This window comes from Hyla sarda, chromosome 7 (assembly GCF_029499605.1).
Source record: "Hyla sarda isolate aHylSar1 chromosome 7, aHylSar1.hap1, whole genome shotgun sequence".
In the NCBI taxonomy this organism is placed as follows: Eukaryota; Metazoa; Chordata; class Amphibia; order Anura; family Hylidae; genus Hyla; species Hyla sarda.
In genome coordinates this window covers 184,715,663-184,738,849 of record NC_079195.1, presented here as the reverse complement: position 1 = coordinate 184,738,849, position 23,187 = coordinate 184,715,663, and the positions used below count along the sequence as shown (strand labels likewise).

General features: G+C 40.8%; 1 protein-coding gene and 1 long non-coding RNA gene across 3 annotated transcripts in view; one reads left to right on the top strand and one right to left on the bottom strand.

The window, feature by feature from the left end:
* Positions 1 to 454: 454 nt before the first annotated feature.
* LOC130282868 (C-type isolectin Sp-CL4-like) overlaps positions 455 to 23,187 on the bottom strand; it is a 29,109-nt gene continuing 6,376 nt past the window's right edge. Inside the window, exons 2-5 of the mRNA XM_056531747.1 lie at positions 22,082 to 22,317; positions 17,182 to 17,316; positions 2,266 to 2,371; positions 455 to 709 (exon numbers count right to left, since the gene is read on the bottom strand). Coding sequence (XP_056387722.1) covers positions 648 to 709; positions 2,266 to 2,371; positions 17,182 to 17,316; positions 22,082 to 22,317 — 539 coding nt within the window. The 3' untranslated portion in view covers positions 455 to 647. The remainder of the gene's footprint in view (positions 710 to 2,265; positions 2,372 to 17,181; positions 17,317 to 22,081; positions 22,318 to 23,187) is intronic.
* Positions 710 to 23,187, top strand: part of LOC130282871 (uncharacterized) — a 35,276-nt gene continuing 12,798 nt past the window's right edge. The window contains exons 1-3 of one of the 2 annotated variants that reach the window (XR_008846542.1): positions 710 to 770; positions 5,735 to 5,787; positions 11,891 to 11,938. This is a non-coding gene — a long non-coding RNA (uncharacterized LOC130282871). Of the gene's footprint in view, positions 771 to 5,734; positions 5,788 to 11,890; positions 11,943 to 23,187 lie in introns of both variants that reach the window. The other variant, XR_008846541.1, reaches the window with a different exon arrangement.

Below are 23,187 nucleotides of genomic sequence, written 5' to 3'. Positions count from 1 at the left end.
TGCAGAGAACTAAAGCTGGCTACAAACAGGAATTTTATGTTGGACGATCCCAGGGCTCCAGCCCTGCAGGTCTGGCCCTTGCATTATGGGCTGTAGGAAGGGCGGCCATCTTGTTTGTTTCAGTGTGGACCTAGCAGAATAAGAATGGGAGGCCTTCCAAGCAAAGGCATAAAATGTAACCAAAAAGTCCCATCTTACTCAGGATAGTAACATTCAGGACTCGACTCCTGAGACTTTTTCCACAGCAGGAACGGTGTTTCCATACCTCCCAACCATCCCGGATCCAGCGGGATATTCCTGACGTCCTGGCACTGCTCCAACATTAGGACATGGGGCCAAATGAACGTGCCAGCAAAACCAAACGAAATAGTCTGTATTGTCAGCCATAAATGTTATACAATAATAAAGGAAATCACAACACTTCCAAATTCATGAGAATTGATTATACTTTTATTATAAGCTACATGGCAGAAAAATAGGTCGTTGGAACATGAATAGTGCATGAAATAATAAAGCGAAGCCAGAGACTTTGTATTCCAAGATTGTGCTAGTGATCGAACATCTGTTCGTGCAAAAATATTTATTTATACGTCTTCAGAGTTAGAATCATTTAAAGCGGAGGAATAAAGGGCGATGAGCTCTGTTTATTATTTATAAGTGCAAAGATATGGCAGTTGAGTATTGCAGTTTACTGACCGCCACCTGCCGGCTGAAAGGTAAAAAAAAATGGAGTTAGGCTAGAAGAGGACAGTAGAAGAGGAACAGATATGGTAAGAGCAGGATCTTACCGTACTACACCACGTAAGGTTTGTTTCTAGTCCTTAAAGGGGTACTACCGTGGAAAACTTTTTTTTTTTTTAATCAACTGGTTAAACAGATTTGTAAATGACTTCTATTTAAAAATCTTAATCCTTCCAGTACTTTTTAAGGGCTATATACTACAGAGGAAATGCTTATCTTTTTAGATTTCTCTGATGTCATGACCATAGTGCTCTCTGCTGACCTCTGCTGTCTAATTTAGGTACTGTCTGGAGCAGCATATGTTTGCTATTAGGATTTTCTCCTGTTCTTAAAATGGACAGCAGAGGTCACTAGAGGGCACTGTGGTCATGACATCAGAGAAATCTAAAAAGATAAGCATTTCCTCTGTAGTATATAGCCCCTAAAAAGTACTGGAAGGATTAAGATTTTTAAATAGAAGTAATTTACAAATCTGTTTAACTTTCTGGCACCAGTTGATTTAAAAAAAAAAAAAAAAAAAGTTTTCCACGGTAGTACCCTTTAAACTATGCTTATATATTAGGAGCTGTGTACACAAAATAGTAGTGATAACAGTTTCTACATAAATTGCGTTGACAGCTGGTACAAATTTCCATTAGACAACATGGAGTGCCCTTGTTAAATTATCAAAATCAATAATTTTCCAGAAATGTCATAAAAATACAATACAATACTTAGGGATGGGGTAGTGAAATTTCGATTAAAACAAATTTGAGGAACATGCTCTATAAGGGTGGGTTCACATCACGATTTTTCTATACAGTTTTTGGATACGTAAAAAACAAACAAAAAAAAAACATATGCAACCATACAGCAAACCGTGGCCATAGACTTTCCATTCAAAACCGTATGCACCATATTTTATACGGTTGTCTCCGTTTTTCAAACACACGGTTTTTTACTTTTTTTTTCTGGACAGAAAACCGTGGCCTACCACGGTTTTTGGTCCAGGTGAAAAACCGTATTGACCCGTATACATTTTTTTTTTTAACATGGGAGACAATGGGAACCGTAAAGAACTGTATGTGTGTACGGTTCCATCCAGTTTTTACCATACGGTTTTTGACTTTGCACAGTTTTTTTCTTGGAATTTCAATCAATCAAGTGAAACTTTATTCATAATGGAGTGAAAAGTTCAAAATGTATACGTTTTTTTTCTTAAAAAACGGATGCAACCGGACATCATTTTTCAAACCATATACGGTTTTCAACTGTATACAGATAAAACTTTGTACACACGTTTTGATAGTTTAGTCAGGTTTTGAGGAATCCAGTTTTTTTTATCAAAAACCTGATAAAAAACTGTATTGCAAAAACATGGTGTGAACCTACCCTAAGAGAAAATAGAAGTAAAAACACTTATTTTGGAAAATCATAGGCTCTTTTCTTTGTTTTTTTATCACACAAAAAATAAATAAAATACAGATCATAAATCTATGCATTTAAAATAATACCGTTGTAATGCTGATGTTCTACTGTACTTACTGTGTATATTCATGGCAGCACACCATTGTCCATAGTTTCTGCATAGTCCTTCTGCCCAATTGGTATAATCCAGAGTACTTCCGTCAATGTTTCGATATGGAGAACTCTAAGAATAAGTTAAGTTTGGGAGAGAAAAAGTAAACAGTGTTATAAAATGGGAAATATGATAAATAGATTGTTTTCTAATGGGCCAAACAGTGCTGGCTTGTCTATGAATTTGACATATAATCCAATACTCCCTATTTTGAATGACGTAAATTTTAGCAACTTGAAGGGTAAGTTCACATGGGTTGGATTTGCTGCATAAAGGCAATTCCACATTGAAATTGTGGGGATTATGGAGCGAATTTGGTACATATTAGCTGTGGTACATACTGTGGATTATGTAAAAAAAAAAGAAAGTAAAAATAAAGGGGTTTCACCATTTTACTTAAAGGGGAAAATTAGTAAAACATTTTTAAAACCGATATGCGGCAGATTAAAAATTCCACAAATCCATATTTAAAATCTGCAACAAATCCGCCCCATGGAAACTCATTTTAGTATCTTAGGCTAAGTTCACTCCTCCTGGATACAAATGTATTTGGTAAACATTTGTTGATGTATAACACATATAATGGCATCAGATAGGTGTGAACCTACACTAAAAAAAAGTCCTTTTTCACGAGCCAATGGAAAGCATCGCTGATCATGCTGACCCTTTGCAATGCTTAATCAATTGTGTAGCCATGCCTCACTAGTGATTGCTGGATTGTTCATGTGGTCCCATTAACCCTTTAAGGACACAGCCCATTTTGGCCTTGAGGACACGGATCATTTTAAAGGGGTTATCCAGGAATAGAAAAACAGAGATGATTTCTTTTTAAAACAGCTCCATGTCTGTCCCCAGGTTGTGTGTGGCATTACAACTTGGCTCCATCCATTTCAATGGAACTGAGCTGCAGAACCCCACCCAACCTAAAGACAAATGGGAAGTGTTTTATTTTTAAAGAAGTTAGCTCTATTTTTCTATTGCTGGCTAACCCTTTTATTTTTTGCGTTTTCATTTTTTCTCCTTGTCTTTTCAGAGGCATATCTCTCTTTTATTTTTCCATTCACAAAGCCATATGAGGGCTTGTTTTTTGTGCAAACATTTTTATTTTGTAATAATATCTATTATTTTACTATAAAATGTACGGCGCAGTAAGATTTTTGTGGGGATATTGAACAGAAAAAATATTGTAATCTTGTTTTGGGAGGAAAGAGGTTCTTTTATGCAATAATCTTAAAATTGTTATCTCTATTCTACAATTATCTATTGAACTACCTTTAAAAAAAAGTCTAACTTTTTAACAAAATAGTTATTCTGACTCCTATAACTTTCTTGTTTTTCCCCTTTTTTGCATTATGATCTGTAGTTTCTATTGGTACCACTTTTACGTATATGTGAATTTTTTTTAAAAACAACCTGAAAATCTGGTACTTTTTTTTTTAACCCCGAACACCTTTTTACTATTTATGTCATTAATCCCTTAAGGACCAAGCCCATTTTAACCCTAAGGACCAGGCCAATTTTATTTTTGCATTTTAGTTTTTTCCTCGTTGCCTTCTAAAATCCATAACTCTTTTATATTTTCATCTAGAGACCCTTATAAGGGCTTGTTTTTGCGTGACCAATTATACTTTGTAATGAAACCTCTCATTTTATCATAAAATGTACGGTGGATCCCTAAAAAATGTAAATTAAATTTTGGAGGGTTTTGTTTTCACACTGTACACTTTACAGTAAAAATGACGTGTTCTTTATTCTGTGGGTCAATACGATTAAAATGATACCCATGGCTAGATACTTTTATATTTTTGTACCGCTTAAAAATAATCTAAAACTTTTTGTACAAAATCAGTAATCTAAAATCGCCCTATTTTGACCACCTATAACTTTTTCATTTTTCTGTATATAGGGCGGTATGAGGGCTCATTCTTTGTGCTGTCATATGCACTGTTTATCGATACCACATTTGCATATATAAAACTTTTTGAATAAAATGTGAAAAAAGCAGCATTTTTGGACTTTTTAAATTTTTTACATTTACGCTATTCACCGTACAGGATCCTTAACATTATATTTTGATAGTTCGGACATTTACGCACGCGTCAATACCAAATATGTTTATTTTTTTTAAATTACCCTTTTTGGGGGGTAAAATGGGATAAACCAACAATAAAAATTTTTATTGGGGGAGGGGATTTTTCACTTTTTTTTACTTTTTATTTTTACATTTTTCAACTTTTTTTTTACACTTTTTATGTCCCCATAGGGGACTATCTATAGCATTCATTTGATTTCTAATACTGTTCAGTGCTATGCATAGGACATAGCACCGATCAGTATTATCATGATCTTCTGCTCTGGTCTGCTCGATCTCAGACCGGAGCAGAAGACACCGGGAGACGGCCGGAGCCAGGTGAGGGGACCTCCGGCTGCCATGCTGGATGATTGGATCGCCAATTTAAGTTCCACAAAACCTACTTGGGGAATGAATCCCCTCAGGATTAACCCTGACTAGAAATCCCCCATAAAAATTAACTTTTAATTATGCTCATTAAAATAGTGTCCAAACTAGGAGGTTGCACATCTATTGCTTCTAATTAGCAGTGGTGTTTAAAATTATCAGTACTGTATCCAGTTAAATCCTATAATATCATACAAATGTCTGCCATGCAGACTATTGGTTTATCGTTACTATCTAGTGTACCACGATGCCGTGCTGCAGCTTGGGCACTCGGTGTACTGACTAGAAAAGGTCTCTGGTACAGTCTGTGATTAAAACATTAATCCTCTCTTCTAAACGTTTTCGCCATTCTGAATGGCTTTCTCAAAGAAATGAGGCATGTCAGACTCACGAGTTTAGCAGATATTTATAGACTTACCAATTACCATAGCTGATTGTTCGGCGTTCTTCACAGCCAATCACACATCGTAGTATCTCTGATGTCACTCCCTTTCATGATGCCTCCCTAACCAATCAAATTGCGTCCTCAGCGCATGCCGTTAATCTTTTTATTTTCGGGCTGAAAATGAACTCTCTGCGCAAACTCAAGTTTCCGCGCAGGTCCGCAAACTTAGAGAAAAAGATGTGGATCTTTATATTGTGCTTTGCGCATGACCGAGTAACTACCATTATATTCGGACTTAGTTTATTTTTTAGTCCTTCAACTGTGCATGTTTTTGAACTTAGATTAATTCCTAAGCTTTTCCATTTACTGCGCATGATTTTAGACTTTGTCTCATTCCAAACTAATTCATGGCATTGCGCATGTTTTAAATCTTAGATTATTTTACAAATCAGGATCTTATTTCTTTCTTCTTAGATGGATTTTTATACGGTCATTTTTTACATATATATGAATTAGTTTATTGATTTTTATTTATTGTGCCACATTTATGTCATACCTTGTGATTTTATTGTCAATAATCTCATATTTACAGATTTATGATCACTGAGCCCACAGTAGAAGAGCTCTTGTCACCATACTTACAAGGTAAAGAACTCCATCTATTGAATGTGTATTAAACAAACATTTTTTATTTCATAGATAATCTTGAAACATAAATTGATTGGTATGTTGTTACTATTTTTTTATATTTCTTTATATTTTTTATAGGGAGTATTTATAGATATTACGATTATCATTATAATATTCATTTTTTTATATTTTCTTTAATATGTAATAGTTAATAAATTCTTCGCTGCTGACTTTTTATATGTGTCCACTGCTCTTAGTACATTGATTATACATATATTAAATCATAAATCTCTATAATCAATCTAGGAATGCTGAAAAGGAAAAGTCTTCATTAAGTCCTCTAGGACTACGACTTTTTAATTTGTATATCCACCGTGTTTCTTCTCTCATCAGAATTTTGTCCACATCTCCTTTCCTTTCATTAAGTTTTATCTTCCTTAATCCCCAGAATTTTATTGCAAGGGGATCTTCTGAATGTATTCGACGCATGTGGTTTGCCACTGGCGTATCCGCTCCTGTACGGATCGTACTGATATGTTTCCCCACTCTCTTTCTGAACTCCTGAATCGTTTTCCCCACATATAGCTTTAAACAGGGGCATTGTGCAATATCTATAACATTTTTTGTGCTACAGTTTACAAAATCCCAGATCTCATATTTTCTATTATCAATGGGATTAACAAAATCTTTTATTTTCGGTATGTATTTACAATTGCTGCAATGTCCACAGGGATATGATCCCTGTGGTTGTGAGGGAAGCCATGATATAGGTCTCTGTAGATCATTTTTTTGGTGACTGTGCACAAGTAGATCCCGTAGATTTTTCCCTCTACGATAAGTGAGGCTAGGTCTTAAGCCCACTTTGTCCTTTAACTCAGGGTCCATTGTTAAAACGTGCCAATGTTTCTTAACCCCTTAAGGACTCAGCCCATTTTGGCCTTAAGGACTCAGACAATTTAATTTTTACGTTTTCATTTTTTCCTCCTCGCCTTCTAAAAATCATAACTCTTTTATATTTTCATCCACAGACTAGTATGAGGGCTTGTTTTTTGCGCGACCAGTTGTCCTTTGTAATGACATCTCTCATTATATCATAAAATGTATGGCGCAACCAAAAAACACTATTTTTGTGGGGAAATTAAAACGAAAAACGCAATTTTGCTAATTTTGGAAGGTTTTGTTTTCACGCCGTACAATTTATGGTAAAAATGACGTGTGTTCTTTATTCTGAGGGTCAATACGATTAAAATGATACCCATTATTATATACTTTTATATTATTGTTGCGCTTAAAAAAAATCACAAACTTTTTAACCAAATTAGTACGTGTTACGCCGAGCGCTCCGGGTCCCCGTTCCTCCCCGGAGCGCTCGCCTCATCTTCGTTGTTGCAGCGCCCCGGTCAGATCCACTGACCGGGTGCGCTGCGGTCCCGCCTTCAGCCGGGATGCGATTCGCGATGCGGATAGCGCCCGCTCGCGATGCGCACCCCGGCCCCCGTACCTGACTCGCTCTCCCTCGGTCCTGTCCCGGCGCGCGCGGCCCCGCTCCCTAGGGCGCGCGCGCGCCGGGTCTCTGCGATTTAAAGGGCCAGTGCACCAATGATGGTGCCTGGCCCAATCTTCCCAATTAGCTTAATTGGCTCCCACCTGTGCACTTCCCTATATCTAGTCTCCTCCCTTGCACTCCCTGGCCGGATCTTGTTGCCTTAGTGCCTAGTGAAAGCGTTCCCTTGTCTGTTCCTAGTCCGTGTTCCTGACCTCCTGCCGTTGCCCCTGACTACGATCCTTGCCGCCTGCCCCCGACCTTCTGCTACGTCCGACTTTGCTTCTGCCTACTCCCTTGTACCTCGCCTATCTTCAGCATCTTCAGCAGCCAGAGAGGTGAGCCGTTGCTAGTGGATACGACCTGGTCACTACCGCCGCAGCAAGACCATCCCGCTTTGCGGCGGGCTCTGGTGAAAACCAGTAGTGGCTTAGAACCGGTCCACTAGCACGGTCCACGCCAATCCCTCTCTGGCACAGAGGATCCACTACCTGCCAGCCGGCATCGTGACAGTAGATCCGGCCATGGATCCCGCTGAAGTTCCTCTGTCAGTTGTCGCTGACCTCACCACGGTGGCCGCCCAGCAAGCCCGACAGATCGCCCTTCTAACCCGTCAGCTGTCGGAAATGTCCACCATTTCGCACCAACTTCAGTCGCAACTTCTCCAGCAATCTTCTCCTCCGCCAGCTCCTGCACCTCCTCCGCAGCGAGTGGCCACTCCTAGCCTCTGCCTGTCCTTGCCGGACAAATTTAATGGGGACTCTAAGTATTGCCGTGGCTTTCTTTCGCAATGTTCCCAGCACTTGGAGATGATGTCGGACCAGTTTCCTACTGAAAGGTCTAAGGTGGCTTTCGTAGTCTGCCTTCTGTCTGGAAAAGCCCTGTCATGGGCCGCACCGCTCTGGGACCGCAATGACCCCGTCACTGCCTCTGTACACTCCTTCTTCTCGGAAATTCGAAGTGTCTTTGAGGAACCTGCCCGAGCTTCTTCAGCCGAGATTGCCCTGCTGAACCTGGCCCAGGGTGTTTCTTCCGTTGGCGAGTACGCCATTCAGTTCCGTGCTCTTGCTTACGAGTTGTCCTGGAATAGTGAGGTTCTCTGCGCGACCTTTAAAAAAGGCCTATCCAGCAACATTAAAGATGTTCTGGCCGCACGAGAGACTCCTGCTGACCTACATGAACTCATTCACCTTGCCACTCGCATTGACATGCGTTCTTCCGGATGGCGTCTGGAGCTCCGCCTGGATATGGACTTTGTTCGCACGAAGCGTTTTTTCTCCCCGGCTCCTCTCTCCTCTGGTCCTCTGCAATCTGTTCCTGTGCTTCCCGCCGCGGAGGCTATGCAAGTTGACCGGTCTCGCTTGACACCTCAAGAGAGGACACGACGCCGCATGGAGAATCTTTGCCTGTACTATGCCGGTACCGAACACTTCCTGAAGGATTGTCCTATCCGTCCTCCCCGCCTGGAAAGACGTACGCTGACTCCGCACAAAGGTGACACAGTTCTTGATGTCAACTCTGCTTCTCCACGCCTTACTGTGCCTGTGCGGATATCTGCCTCTACCTTCTCCTTCTCTACTATGCTCTTCTTGGATTCCGGATCTGCAGGAAAATTTTTTTTGGCCTCTCTCATCAACAGGTTCTACGTTCCTGTGACCAGTCTCGCCAGACCCCTCTACATCTATTGTTTTTACAATAAAAGATTGGACTGTCTCGTACGTTTCCACACAGAACCCCTCCTAATTTGCATCGGACCTCATCACGGAAAAATTGAGTTTTTTTTCCTCAGGTTCTTTGGCCCCAAGAAGAGGGGGAGACCCAAGGGGGGGGGTACTGTTACGCCGAGCGCTCCGGGTCCCCGTTCCTCCCCGGAGCGCTCGCCTCATCTTCGTTGTTGCAGCGCCCCGGTCAGATCCACTGACCGGGTGCGCTGCGGTCCCGCCTTCAGCCGGGATGCGATTCGCGATGCGGATAGCGCCCGCTCGCGATGCGCACCCCGGCCCCCGTACCTGACTCGCTCTCCCTCGGTCCTGTCCCGGCGCGCGCGGCCCCGCTCCCTAGGGCGCGCGCGCGCCGGGTCTCTGCGATTTAAAGGGCCAGTGCACCAATGATGGTGCCTGGCCCAATCTTCCCAATTAGCTTAATTGGCTCCCACCTGTGCACTTCCCTATATCTAGTCTCCTCCCTTGCACTCCCTGGCCGGATCTTGTTGCCTTAGTGCCTAGTGAAAGCGTTCCCTTGTCTGTTCCTAGTCCGTGTTCCTGACCTCCTGCCGTTGCCCCTGACTACGATCCTTGCCGCCTGCCCCCGACCTTCTGCTACGTCCGACTTTGCTTCTGCCTACTCCCTTGTACCTCGCCTATCTTCAGCATCTTCAGCAGCCAGAGAGGTGAGCCGTTGCTAGTGGATACGACCTGGTCACTACCGCCGCAGCAAGACCATCCCGCTTTGCGGCGGGCTCTGGTGAAAACCTGTAGTGGCTTAGAACCGGTCCACTAGCGCGGTCCTCGCCATCCCTCTCTGGCACAGAGGATCCACTACCTGCCAGCCGGCATCGTGACAGTACGTTTATAATCCCTTTATTTTGATGACCTCTAACTTTTTTATTTTTCCGTATAAGCAGCGGTATGAGGGCTCATTTTTTGCGCCATGATCTGTACTTTTTTTTGATACCACATTTGCATATAAAAAACTTTTAATACATTTTTTATAATTTTTTTTTAATAAAATGTATTAAAAAAGTAGGAATTTTGGACTTTTTAAATTTTTTTTCGTTCACGCCGTTCACCGTACGGGATCATTAACATTTTATTTTAATAGTTCGGACATTTACGCACGCGGCGATACCAAATATGTCTATAAAAAATGTTTTTTACGCTTTTTGGGGGTAAAATAGGAAAAAACGGACGTTTTACTTTTTTATTGGGGGAGGGGATTTTTCACTTTTTTTTACTTTTACTTTTACATTTTTTTACATTTTTTTTTACACTTGAATAGTCCCCATAGGGGACTATTCATAGCAATACCATGATTGCTAATACTGATCTGTTCTATGTATAGGACATAGAACAGATCAGTATTATCGGTCATCTCCTGCTCTGGTCTGCTCGATCACAGACCAGAGCAGGAGACGCCGGGAGCCGCACGGAGGAAGGAGAGGGGACCTCCGTGCGGCGTTATGAATGATCGGATCCCCGCAGCAGCGCTGCGGGCGATCCGATCGTTCATTTAAATCGCGAACCACCGCAGATGCCGGGATCTGTATTGATCCCGGCACCTGAGGGGTTAATGGCGGACGCCCGTGAGATCGCGGGCGTCGGCCATTGCCGGCGGGTCCCTGGCTGCGATTAGCAGCCGGGATAAGCCGCGCATGACACGGGCATCACTCCGATGCCCGCGGTTATGCTTAGGACGTAAATGTACGTCCTGGTGCGTTAAGTACCACCTCACCAGGACGTACATTTACGTCCTGCGTCCTTAAGGGGTTAAAGGCTTCATAAACTTTTTCTGAATATCCATCATACGTCCCTATGCATCTGATCTTATCATCAGTTTCCATCCGTGTATCTTGTCTACTAGCCAGTAGTTCTGTACGGTTTGATTTTTTAGCTCTATTAAATGCCTGACGCATGTATTTAGAGGGGTATCCTCTTTGGGTAAATTTTTTCATTAAGTTCTTACTCTCTACCATGAATTTCGATTCCTCAGAGCAATTCCGACGTGCCCTGAGGTACTGGCCCACTGGAATATTTCTTCTTAGGGAAGCAGGATGCCAGCTTTCCCAATGTAGGAAATTATTGGTCGCCGTTGGTTTGCGATAAATATTGGTCTGAATTTTGTTGTTTCCGTCTATATATATTGTGATATCTAGAAAGTTTAGCTTTCTTCCTCCAAACTCAGAGGTAAATTTCATGCCTATCCTGTTATTATTCAATTTGGTTACAAATTCAGAGAACAAAGAAGGTGATCCATCCCAAAAAATTAAAACATCATCAATATACCTACCCCAAAATAAGATGTGCTTAGTGATTAAATTAAACTCTTCACCAAAAACAATAGTGCTCTCCCACCACCCTAAAAATAAATTAGCATACGTAGGTGCACAAATCGTGCCCATTGCAGTTCCCTTTACTTGGTGGTAAAAGGTGCCACAAAATAAAAAATAATTGTGCGTAAGTACGAAAAGTAGTAATTGGGTGACAAAGGAATTGTGCTTATGAAAGTGTCTACTTCTTGTGTCTAAATAAGTAGTGATAGCTTCTGTGCCTAATTCGTGTTTGATATTACTATATAAATTCTCCACGTCAAGACTCACCAATTGTGTAGTGTCTGTGACTTCTAAATCATTAATTTTTGATACAGTGTCCTTAGTGTCTTTAAGGTAGGATGATAGGGAAGGTACAAAGGGGGCCAATATTTTATCAACATAGTTACTTGCTCCTTGTGTAAGATTATTGTTCCCCGAAATAATGGGTCTCCCCTTTAGGGGACTCGTCCCCTTGTGCATTTTTGGTAATGCGTATATGGTGGCAATGGTGGGTTTAGGGTTTAATATATATTTCATTTCACTTTCAGATATCAAGCCTTCAGAGTGAGCAGTGGACAACAAAAATCTCAATTCTTGTAGGTAATTATTTGTTGGGTCACTAGATAATATATTGTACGTGTCTCTATCATCCAGTATATTATACACCATTTCACAGTATTTATCTGTGTCTAATATCACTATATTTCCTCCCTTATTGGATGGTTTTATAGTGATTGTCTCATTTTTACTCAGTATATCTAGAGCTTTTGATTCTTCTTTAGTTAAATTATTATTAGTTTTGTGGTGTTGGGGACGTATTTTCTGTATATCACTAGTGACCAAATTGACAAACGTATAAATTTGTGGATATTGTAATAAAGATGGATAAATTTTTTATCGTGGTTTTAGATCAGTAAGAGGAGCCACCCTCATTTCACCCTCTTCTTCACCTTCTTTGTACCTTCCCTATCATCCTACCTTAAAGACACTAAGGACACTGTATCAAAAATTAATGATTTAGAAGTCACAGACACTACACAATTGGTGAGTCTTGACGTGGAGAATTTATATAGTAATATCAAACACGAATTAGGCACAGAAGCTATCACTACTTATTTAGACACAAGAAGTAGACACTTTCATAAGCACAATTCCTTTGTCACCCAATTACTACTTTTCGTACTTACGCACAATTATTTTTTATTTTGTGGCACCTTTTACCACCAAGTAAAGGGAACTGCAATGGGCACGATTTGTGCACCTACGTATGCTAATTTATTTTTAGGGTGGTGGTAGAGCACTATTGTTTTTGGTGAAGAGTTAAATTTATTCACTAAGCACATCTTATTTTGGGGTAGGTATATTGATGATGTTTTAATTTTTTGGGATGGATCACCTTCTTTGTTCTCTGAATTTGTAACCAAATTGAATAATAACAGGATAGGCATGAAATTTACCTCTGAGTTTGGAGGAAGAAAGCTAAACTTTCTAGATATCACAATATATATAGACGTAAACAACAAAATTCAGACCAATATTTATCGCAAACCAACGGCGACCAATAATTTCCTACATTGGGAAAGCTGGCATCCTGCTTCCCTAAGAAGAAATATTCCAGTGGGCCAGTACCTCAGGGCACGTCGGAATTGCTCTGAGGAATCAAAATTCATGGTAGAGAGTAAGAACTTAATGAAAAAATTTACCCAAAGAGGATACCCCTCTAAATACATGCGTCAGGCATTTAATAGAGCTAAAAAATCAAACCGTACAGAACTACTGGCTAGTAGACAAGATACACGGATGGAAACTGATGATAAGATCAGATGCATAGGGACGTATGATGGATATTCAGAAAAAGTTTATGAAGCCTTTAAGAAACATTGGCACGTTTTAACAATGGACCCTGAGTTAAAGGACAAAGTGGGCTTAAGACCTAGCCTCACTTATCGTAGAGGGAAAAATCTACGGGATCTACTTGTGCACAGTCACCAAAAAAATGATCTACAGAGACCTATATCATGGCTTCCCTCACAACCACAGGGATCATATCCCTGTGGACATTGCAGCAATTGTAAATACATACCGAAAATAAAAGATTTTGTTAATCCCATTGATAATAGAAAATATGAGATCTGGGATTTTGTAAACTGTAGCACAAAAAATGTTATATATATTGCACAATGCCCCTGTTTAAAGCTATATGTGGGGAAAACGATTCAGGAGTTCAGAAAGAGAGTGGGGAAACATATCAGTACGATCCGTACAGGAGCGGATACGCCAGTGGCAAACCACATGCGTCGAATACATTCAGAAGATCCCCTTGCAATAAAATTCTGGGGATTAAGGAAGATAAAACTTAATGAAAGGAAAGGAGATGTGGACAAAATTCTGATGAGAGAAGAAACACGGTGGATATACAAATTAAAAAGTCGTAGTCCTAGAGGACTTAATGAAGACTTTTCCTTTTCAGCATTCCTAGATTGATTATAGAGATTTATGATTTAATATATGTATAATCAATGTACTAAGAGCAGTGGACACATATAAAAAGTCAGCAGCGAAGAATTTATTAACTATTACATATTAAAGAAAATATAAAAAAATGAATATTATAATGATAATCGTAATATCTATAAATACTCCCTATAAAAAAATATAAAGAAATATAAAAAAATAGTAACAACATACCAATCAATTTATGTTTCAAGATTATCTATGAAATAAAAAATGTTTGTTTAATACACATTCAATAGATGGAGTTCTTTACCTTGTAAGTATGGTGACAAGAGCTCTTCTACTGTGGGCTCAGTGATCATAAATCTGTAAATATGAGATTATTGACAATAAAATCACAAGGTATGACATAAATGTGGCACAATAAATAAAAATCAATAAACTAATTCATATATATGTAAAAAATGACCGTATAAAAATCCATCTAAGAAGAAAGAAATAAGATCCTGATTTGTAAAATAATCTAAGATTTAAAACATGCGCAATGCCATGAATTAGTTTGGAATGAGACAAAGTCTAAAATCATGCGCAGTAAATGGAAAAGCTTAGGAATTAATCTAAGTTCAAAAACATGCGCAGTTGAAGGACTAAAAAATAAACTAAGTCCGAATATAATGGTAGTTACTCGGTCATGCGCAAAGCACAATATAAAGATCCACATCTTTTTCTCTAAGTTTGCGGACCTGCGCGGAAACTTGAGTTTGCGCAGAGAGTTCATTTTCAGCCCGAAAATAAAAAGATTAACGGCATGCGCTGAGGACGCAATTTGATTGGTTAGGGAGGCATCATGAAAGGGAGTGACATCAGAGATACTACGATGTGTGATTGGCTGTGAAGAACGCCGAACAATCAGCTATGGTAATTGGTAAGTCTATAAATATCTGCTAAACTCGTGAGTCTGACATGCCTCATTTCTTTGAGAAAGCCATTCAGAATGGCGAAAACGTTTAGAAGAGAGGATTAATGTTTTAATCACAGACTGTACCAGAGACCTTTTCTAGTCATTACACCGAGTGCCCAAGCTGCAGCACGGCACCGTGGTACACTAGATAGTAACGATAAACCAATAGTCTGCATGGCAGACATTTGTATGATATTATAGGATTTAACTGGATACAGTACTGATAATTTTAAACACCACTGCTAATTAGAAGCAATAGATGTGCAACCTCCTAGTTTGGACACTATTTTAATGAGCGTAATTAAAAGTTAATTTTTATGGGGGATTTCTAGTCAGGGTTAATCCTGAGGGGATTCATTCCCCAAGTAGGTTTTGTGGAACCCGTGATCTGTATTGATCACGGCATCTGAGGGGTTAATGGCGGACATCCGCGCTATCGCGGATGTCGGCCATTACCGGCGGGTCCCAGGCTGCTGCTAGCAGCTGGAACCTGCCTTGTATGACGCGAGCACCGTTCCGATGCTCACGGTCATACACAGGACGTAAATGTACGTCCTGGTGTGCGAAGTCCCGCCAAACCAGGACGCACATTTACGTCCGTGGTCGTTAAGGGGTTAAATAACATATTGGGGTTAGTTTTACTCTCTTTGGCAATATGTCTCTCTGTCTCCAGTTTTGATGCTTTTATCTGGTTTTGACAAATATTTTTTTTTTCCTATAGATTTTTAATGGTTTACTGCCTTCCTGTTTTTACATTTTTAGTCATTCACATTGGTTTTCTTCTGTTCCTGACCCTTTTATTCCCATAAGGTATGTGCACAGGTTTTGATAAATCTTCCCCATTATCCCAATAAGGGATGAGCGAATCCAAACTAATTAGATCGTGCAAATCGCTTCATTAAACTCCATTTAGTGCGGTCCAGGCTACAGGGGGCATCTAAACTGTTGGATCCACAGGTGAGGACATGGGGCAAGGAATTCTGGGAAGGCGGGAACAAGGGTCGGCGGGATGACCCTGAATCACATGTAGCATGCAGCCTATCAGCAGCCAGTCACCCCTATATAATCGTCAGCTACCTTACAGCCACTCACATCAGCATTATATTGTAGAGAGAGAGAGAGGGATAGAGAGCAGTGCGTGTTGCACAGAAAAGCTTTTATACAGCATCGATTCACCTCAAGCCCAAATCCAGCCTAGAAGCACTGATAGGTAAGGGAGTGAGATTGAGAGAGAAAGTGCAATTTTGGATGTAGTAAACGGAGACTGTGTGCTGCAGCACTGGTGTGTACAACAACTGAAAAGCTAAAAGTAGCCAGCCAGTTAGGGTGAGCAGAGCACTAAAAGCGTATTGTCCTCTATTAAATGAAACCTGTGCATACATCTACGTGGTGTACCATTTTGTTCCTGTTAAAGTTTTAAGGGCCTAGATACTGTGAAAGGCCAGCCAAAAGTACACAACTGCTGGGGTTGTAGACAAATACTGTTTTAAGCATAGTGGAGCGCATTGTACTCCCCTCATAAGTGCATACCACATACGTACATCTAAGTGGTGTATCATTTTGTTCCTGTTAAAGTCTTAAGGCCCTAGATACTGTGAAAGGCCAGCCAAAAGTACACACCTGCTGGTGTTGTAGACAAATACTGTTTTAAGAGTAGTGGACCGTATTGTACTCCCCTCATATACACACTAAGTATGTCAGGCAGAGACGTGCCAGGACTTGCACAGAGGAGTGGCAGAGGCCTAAATTCATCAGGCGCAGGTAGAGGTCACAGCAGACTAGGGGCAAGTGGCAGCAGGAGTCGCAGCAAGAGGCCTGAGCTCCTGGTATCAGCTAGCGGTCATGTCTCGACCAGTAACCCATCTGCTGTCATTGACTGGTTAACTCGGTCATCTACTTCATCACAAGTGACATCTGACACCCCCAGTCAACAGTCGGTGGGTTCCTCAGACACAACCATCAGTTGGCATGGCCCGGGTGCAGTCCCTGTTCTCCCATTGCCTTTGTCCTATGCTGTTCCCTCACACACCTGCAACTCATAAAGGAGGGGGGGGGGGGGGGGGGTTAAGGCATAGATAAGGCATATAAGGGGTGCCAGTTACATGTTAACTTGTAGTGCATGTTGCTGGCTAACAACCCATTAGTTATACAAGCCTATATGCCTATACTATTCAATAACAATCCTTTATGTGCACTATACAAAGCACTGGCACTCCAGGATCCCCCAGCATCACAAGGCCAGATTACATCCTAAAAAAACATTCTAGTCATGATAGACATAATAAACATGAGGTATTAGTTGATATTTTGGCCAAAATAGGTAAGCTTGCCACCCACGTTAAGGGTCCTCAGTCCCTATCGGACCTCAAAGAAATAATTATATGGAAGAAAACACAAATACACATGGAAATTCTCTGTACTTACTGTATTTCTTTTCCAAACACCAATCCAAACAAAGTTGACATTTGTACTACATCTCCACACAAATCTTTTCAGACTAGTATTTGTTTTGAGGTTATGGATGGAGCTTAAATCTCCTCCATAACTGTGACAGATACGCTGTGAAAATAAAACAAATACAAAGGAAGAAAATAATGTAATCTTATATTACAAATATGATATCATTTAGTGATTTAACCCCTTAAGGACACAGCCCATTATGACCTTAAAGGGGTGGAGAACTTTTTTTTTTTTTTTTTTTTATCAACTGGTGCCAGAAAGTTAAACAGATTTGTAAATTACTTTTAATCCTTCCAGTACTTATTAGCTGCTGAATACAACAGAGGAAATTATTTTCTTTTTGGAAGACAGAGCTCTCTGCTGACATCACGAACACAGTGCTCTCTGCTGACATATCTGTCTATTTTAAGAACTGTCCAGAGTAGGAGAAAATCCCCATAGTAAACAAATGTTGCTCTGGACAGTTCCTAAAATGGATAGAGATGTTAGCAGAGAGCACTGTGTTCGTGATAATAATAATAATAATTTCCTCTGTAGTATTCAGCAGCTAATAAGTACTGGAAGGATTAAGATTTTTTAATAAAAGTAATTTACAAATCTGTTTAACTTTCTGGCACCAGTTGATTTAAAAAAATAAAAAAAAGTTTTCCACAGGAGTACCCCTTTAAGGACCAAAGCATTTTTTTCACATCTGACCACTGTCAATTTGAGCATTAATAACTCTGGGATACTTGCATCCTTTCTTGGTGAAAAATTAATTAAATTTTTTCTAACTTTTAAACTCTCTGCTTGTAAGGAAAATAGACATTCCAAATGAATGATATATTGATTCACATATACAATATGTCTACTTTATGTTTGCATCATAAAGTTGACATGTTTTTACTTTTTGAAGACATCAGAGGGCTTCAAAGTTCAGCAGCAATTTTCAAAATTTTCACGAAAATTCTTAATCTTCATTTTTTACACTCTCATGTTCTTGTAGACCCAGTTTGTGAATTTTTACAAGGAGTAATAGGAGAAAAAGCCCCCTAAAATTTGTAACCCAATTTTAAGGAAATACCTCATATGTGGATGTAAAGTGCTCTGTGGGTGCACTACAGGGCTCAGAAGGGAAGGAGTGACAATGGGATTTTGGAGAGTGAACTTTGCTGAAATGGTTTTTGGGAAGCATGTCACATTTAGGAAGCCCCTAAGGTGCCATAACAGCAAAAAAATTAATTAATAAATAAAACCCCACATGGAATACCATTTTGGAAACTACACCCCTCAAGGCATGTAACAAGGGGTCCAGTGAGCCTTAACACAGCCTTAATAAATGAAATATTTTTTTCACTAAAGTGCAGTTTTTCCCCCCCAAATTTACCATTTTTACATAGGGTAATGGGAGAAAATGCCCCCCAAAATTTGTAACCCCATTTCTTCGGTGCATGGAAATACCCCATGTGTGGATGTAAAATAATTTGCGGCCGAACTACAATGCTCAGAAGAGAAGAAGTCACATTTGGCTTTTGAAAAGAAAATTTTGCTGAAATGGTTTTTGGGGACCATGTCCCATTTAGGAAGCCCCCATGGTGCCAGAACAGCAAAAAAACAAAAAAAAAACCAACAACCCACATGGCATACTATTTTGGATACCACACCCCTCAAGGAACGTAACAAGGGGTACAATGAGCCTTAACACCCACAGGTGTTTGATTTTTGACTTTTCGTTAAAGTTGGATGTGTAAATGAAAAAAAAAAATTCTTCACTAAAACGCAGTTTTTTCCCCAATTTTTACATTTTAACAAGGGGTAATAGGAAAAAAAGCCCCCCAAAATTTGTAACACCATTTCTTCTGAGTATGGAAATACCCCATATGTGGATGTAAAGTGCTCTGCGGGCGAACTACAATGCTCAGAAGAGGAGGAGCGCCATTGAGCTTTTGGAAAGAGAATTTGTTTGGAATGGAAGTTGGGGGGCCATGTGCGTTTATTGGGGGGCCATGTGACCCCATTTTGGAAACTACACTCCTCACAGAATTTAATAGGGGGTCCATTTTTCATTTTCACAGACCACTGTTCCAAAAATCTGTCAGACACCTGTGTGGCATAACTGCTCACTGTACCCCTTAATATATTACATGAGGGGTGTAGTTTCCAAAATGGGGTCATAATTGGGGGGTCCATTGTTCTGGCACCATGGGGGCTTTGTAAACACACGTGGCCTTCAATTCTGGACACATTTTCTCTCCATAAGCCCAATGGTGCTCCCTCTCTTCTGGGCATTGTAGTTTGCCCGCAGAGCACTTTACATCCACATATGCAGTATGTTCTTACTCAGAAGAAATGTTGTTATAAATTTGGGGGGGCTTATTTCCTATTTTTCCTTGTGAAAATGAAAAATGTAAGGTAACACCAGCATTTCACAGAAATTATTTTTTTTTTTCATTTTCCCATCCGACTTTCGTCAAATTCGTCAAACACCTGTACGATGTTAAGGCTAGCTATACCCCTTGTTACGTTCCGTGAGGGGTGTAGGTTCCAAAATAGGGTCACACGTGGGTATTCAATTTTTTGCATTTATGTCAGAACTGCTGTAAAATCAGCCACCCCTCTGCAAATCACCAATTTAGGCCTCAAATGTACATAGTGCGCTCTCACTCCTGAGCCTTGTTGTGTGCCTGCAGATAATTTTATGTCCACATAATTATGTCCACATATTATGTCCACATATTTTATGTCCATATATGGGGTATTTCCGTACTCAGGAGAAATTACGTTACAAATTTTGGGGGTCTTTTTTTCCTTTTACCTCTTATGAAAATGAAAAGTATGGGGCAACACCAGCATGTTAGTGTAAAATGTTTTATTTTTTTACACTAACATGCTGGTGTAGACCCAAACTTTTCCTTTTCATAAGGGGTAAAAGGAAAAAAAAGCCCCCCAAAAATTGGCAAACCTCCAGCTGTTGCAAAACTACAACTCTGCAACAGCTGGAGGCACACTGGTTGGAAAACCTTGATTTGGGTTCTGTTACTTATCTCAGTATTTTCCAACCAGTGTGCCTCCAGCTGTTGCAAAACTACAACTCCCAGCATGTACTGATCGCCGAATGGCATGCTGGGAGATGTAGTTATGCAATAGCTGGAGTCACGCAACTACAGCTCCCAGCATGCCGAGACAACTGTTTGCTGTTTGTGCATGCTGGGTGTTGTAGTTTTGCCAGATTTAGAGGGCCTCAGTTTATAAACCACTGCACAGTGATCTCCAAACTGTGGCCTTCCAGATGTTGCAAAACTACAAATCCCAGCATGCCCAAACAGCAAACTTCTGTGTGGGCATGCTAGGAGTTGTAGTTTTTCAAGATCTAGAGGGCCACAGTTTAGAGACCACTGCACAGTGATCTCTAAATGGTAGCCCTCCAAATATTGCAAAACTACAAATCCCAGCATGCATGAACAACAAACAGCTGTCTGGGCATGCTGGGAGTTGTAGTTTTGCAACATCTGGAGGGCTACAGTTTAGAGACCACTGTATAGTGGTCTCCAAACTGTAGCCCTCCAGATGTTGCTAGGCAACAACTCACCACCTTCCGTAGTCAGCAGGATCGCCGCACCAGGGAGAGGATCGCCACCTGCCACCGCCTGCCGCCAATTGCCGCTGGTAAGTGACCTCCAGCGCCAGTCCCAGCACAGTTCCCCCACTCTGCCCGGACTACCGTGGGTGGGCAGAGCTGGAGAACTGAACTTTAAACTTCCCCGCCCCCGATCTGCTATTGGTTGGTCACTTCTGACCGACCAATAGCAGGGATAGGAGGGGTGGCACCCCTGCCACCTCAATCCTATCCCTTCAGGGGGATCAGGGGTGTCTTGGACAGCCCCGACCCACTTATTTTCACTGTCACCGGAGACCCGTATGACCCGAAATCATCGTAGATCGACGGTCTGAATTGGTCTCAGGACCCCCTCAGGCGTTGGCACGGGATGCCTGCTGAATGATTTCAGCAGGCATCCTGGTCTGGTTCCCGCCCGGCGAGCGGCGGGGACCGGAATTCCCATGGGCGTACAGGTACGCCCTGGGTCCTTAAGTCCCAGGGAGCCTGTATGCCCTGTGTCCTAGATGGGTTAATGGTAAAAATGTATAGATAGATTTACTGCTTCTTGTAGTGAAAACTATTAGTAGTAAAAAAATATTGTCAGAAAAGTGCAGTAGGTGAGTGGGAGTTATTTTTAATGTTTATCATGCTCCCAGCCACATATAAAACACTTCTGTTCCTTGGAGAACATGTTAAAGGGGTACTCCGACATCTTATCCCCTATCCTAAGGATAGGAAATAAAATGTCTGAACGTGGGGGTCCAGGAGCTGGAACATGAATGGAGGGGGCATAGCATGACATCACGAGGAAGGTGGGAGGGGCGTGAAGTCATGACCACGGCCTCCGAACCCATCGTTCTGAATATAATTTTTAGAACACTGGGTGTCTGCACAGAGATCGCGCGGGGGGTTCCCAGCAACCGGAGCCGTCATTCAGACATCTTATCCCTTATCATATGGATAAGATGTCTAGCAACGGAGTACCCCTTTAGATATGTTTTGCTCTGAACCTGAAGGTACAGCAATTTTTTGTGTAGTTGTCTTTTTGACAGGAGGATTCACTTCCGCTAGCTATATGTGCTAGAAGAGCTTTTAAAACATGAAATATATTTAAATCCATATATATTTGATGTTACCAATCCAATGGCCTAATATTTTACATCACAAATTATAGCAAACTTCATCTGAGCAGCAGTAAGTATCTAGGGCCTACATGAACACATTAAAATGTTAATAGAAGTGGGTGTTATCATGTATACACTAAAACACACACACATATAAACCTACCTGGGCCACAAAGAATTGTCTAGGGGTGGGGAAAAAATGGTTGATGCATGTTCCTTTATTAGGGCAGACATCACCCACTGCTTTTTCAGTAAATTTTGGCTTAATACGGTGATTTTCTTCACTCAGATCCAAATCTTTTTCATCACTCTCCATTTCATTGTAGGCATCATCCAACTTCTCATCTTCATCATTGGCAGCTTTACTTAACTGATCTGAGTTTTCCACAGCAAAGTCTCCTGGGAACAAAGGGAACACAACAAACTGTAAACTCAATCATCCCTTAAGGGGTTGTCCATTTTTGTATGGTGGATCTCTTCTTTCAGGTTTCCATTGGGCAGCTAACAGACCCATTGTGATGAGTCATAGATTAAAGGAGTAGTCTGGTGCAGACTACTCCTGCTCTGTCCTGCCTTGATAAGCCTTGAGTGCCTTGTGACGATTTGTGCACACGAAAGTAGGAAGAAGACGGACTGGAGGACCGATCAGCTGTAGCGGTGCTTCGCGGGAATGCAGGAAGGTGAGTTATGGTTTATTTTTATTTTTTTTGGGCAGCCTGGGCAGGACGGAGCAGGAGTAGTCTGCAACAGACTACTCCTTTAACCTTAGAGGCTGTGAGACACTTCTGCAATTCCAGACACTACTGAAATTTATCTTTTTATTATTGATCCTGGGGGACGAATGGAACATATATTTATATGCAGATAACTTAGCAGGATACTTCAAACTCAGCTTGTATTGTTAAATATTAGAGAAAGACCTTGATAGACTAGCAATTAGGCAAGAAGATGACAGATAAAAGATATTGCATATTATAGAAATTGGGCCTCGGCTTTAATGATAGAAATAAATTTAGTGTATTTTTATGATATTCGCTAGCTGATCAATTGTATTGTTTTTAAAGCACTTTATATTTGTCACTTGAGATTATATTTGTATCTTGTATATACAGGTTACACTGTGCTAACTTTTTTTTAAACATACTAAGAGGTTATGATGTAACTTTGGGACGGAATAAGTGACACTCGAGCGTGAAAACAATTGGAGCCCTCCTTTCAGACTTCCCCGCTTCTTGTTTGTCATCTACTGCCCTGTACAAATGTCTGAAT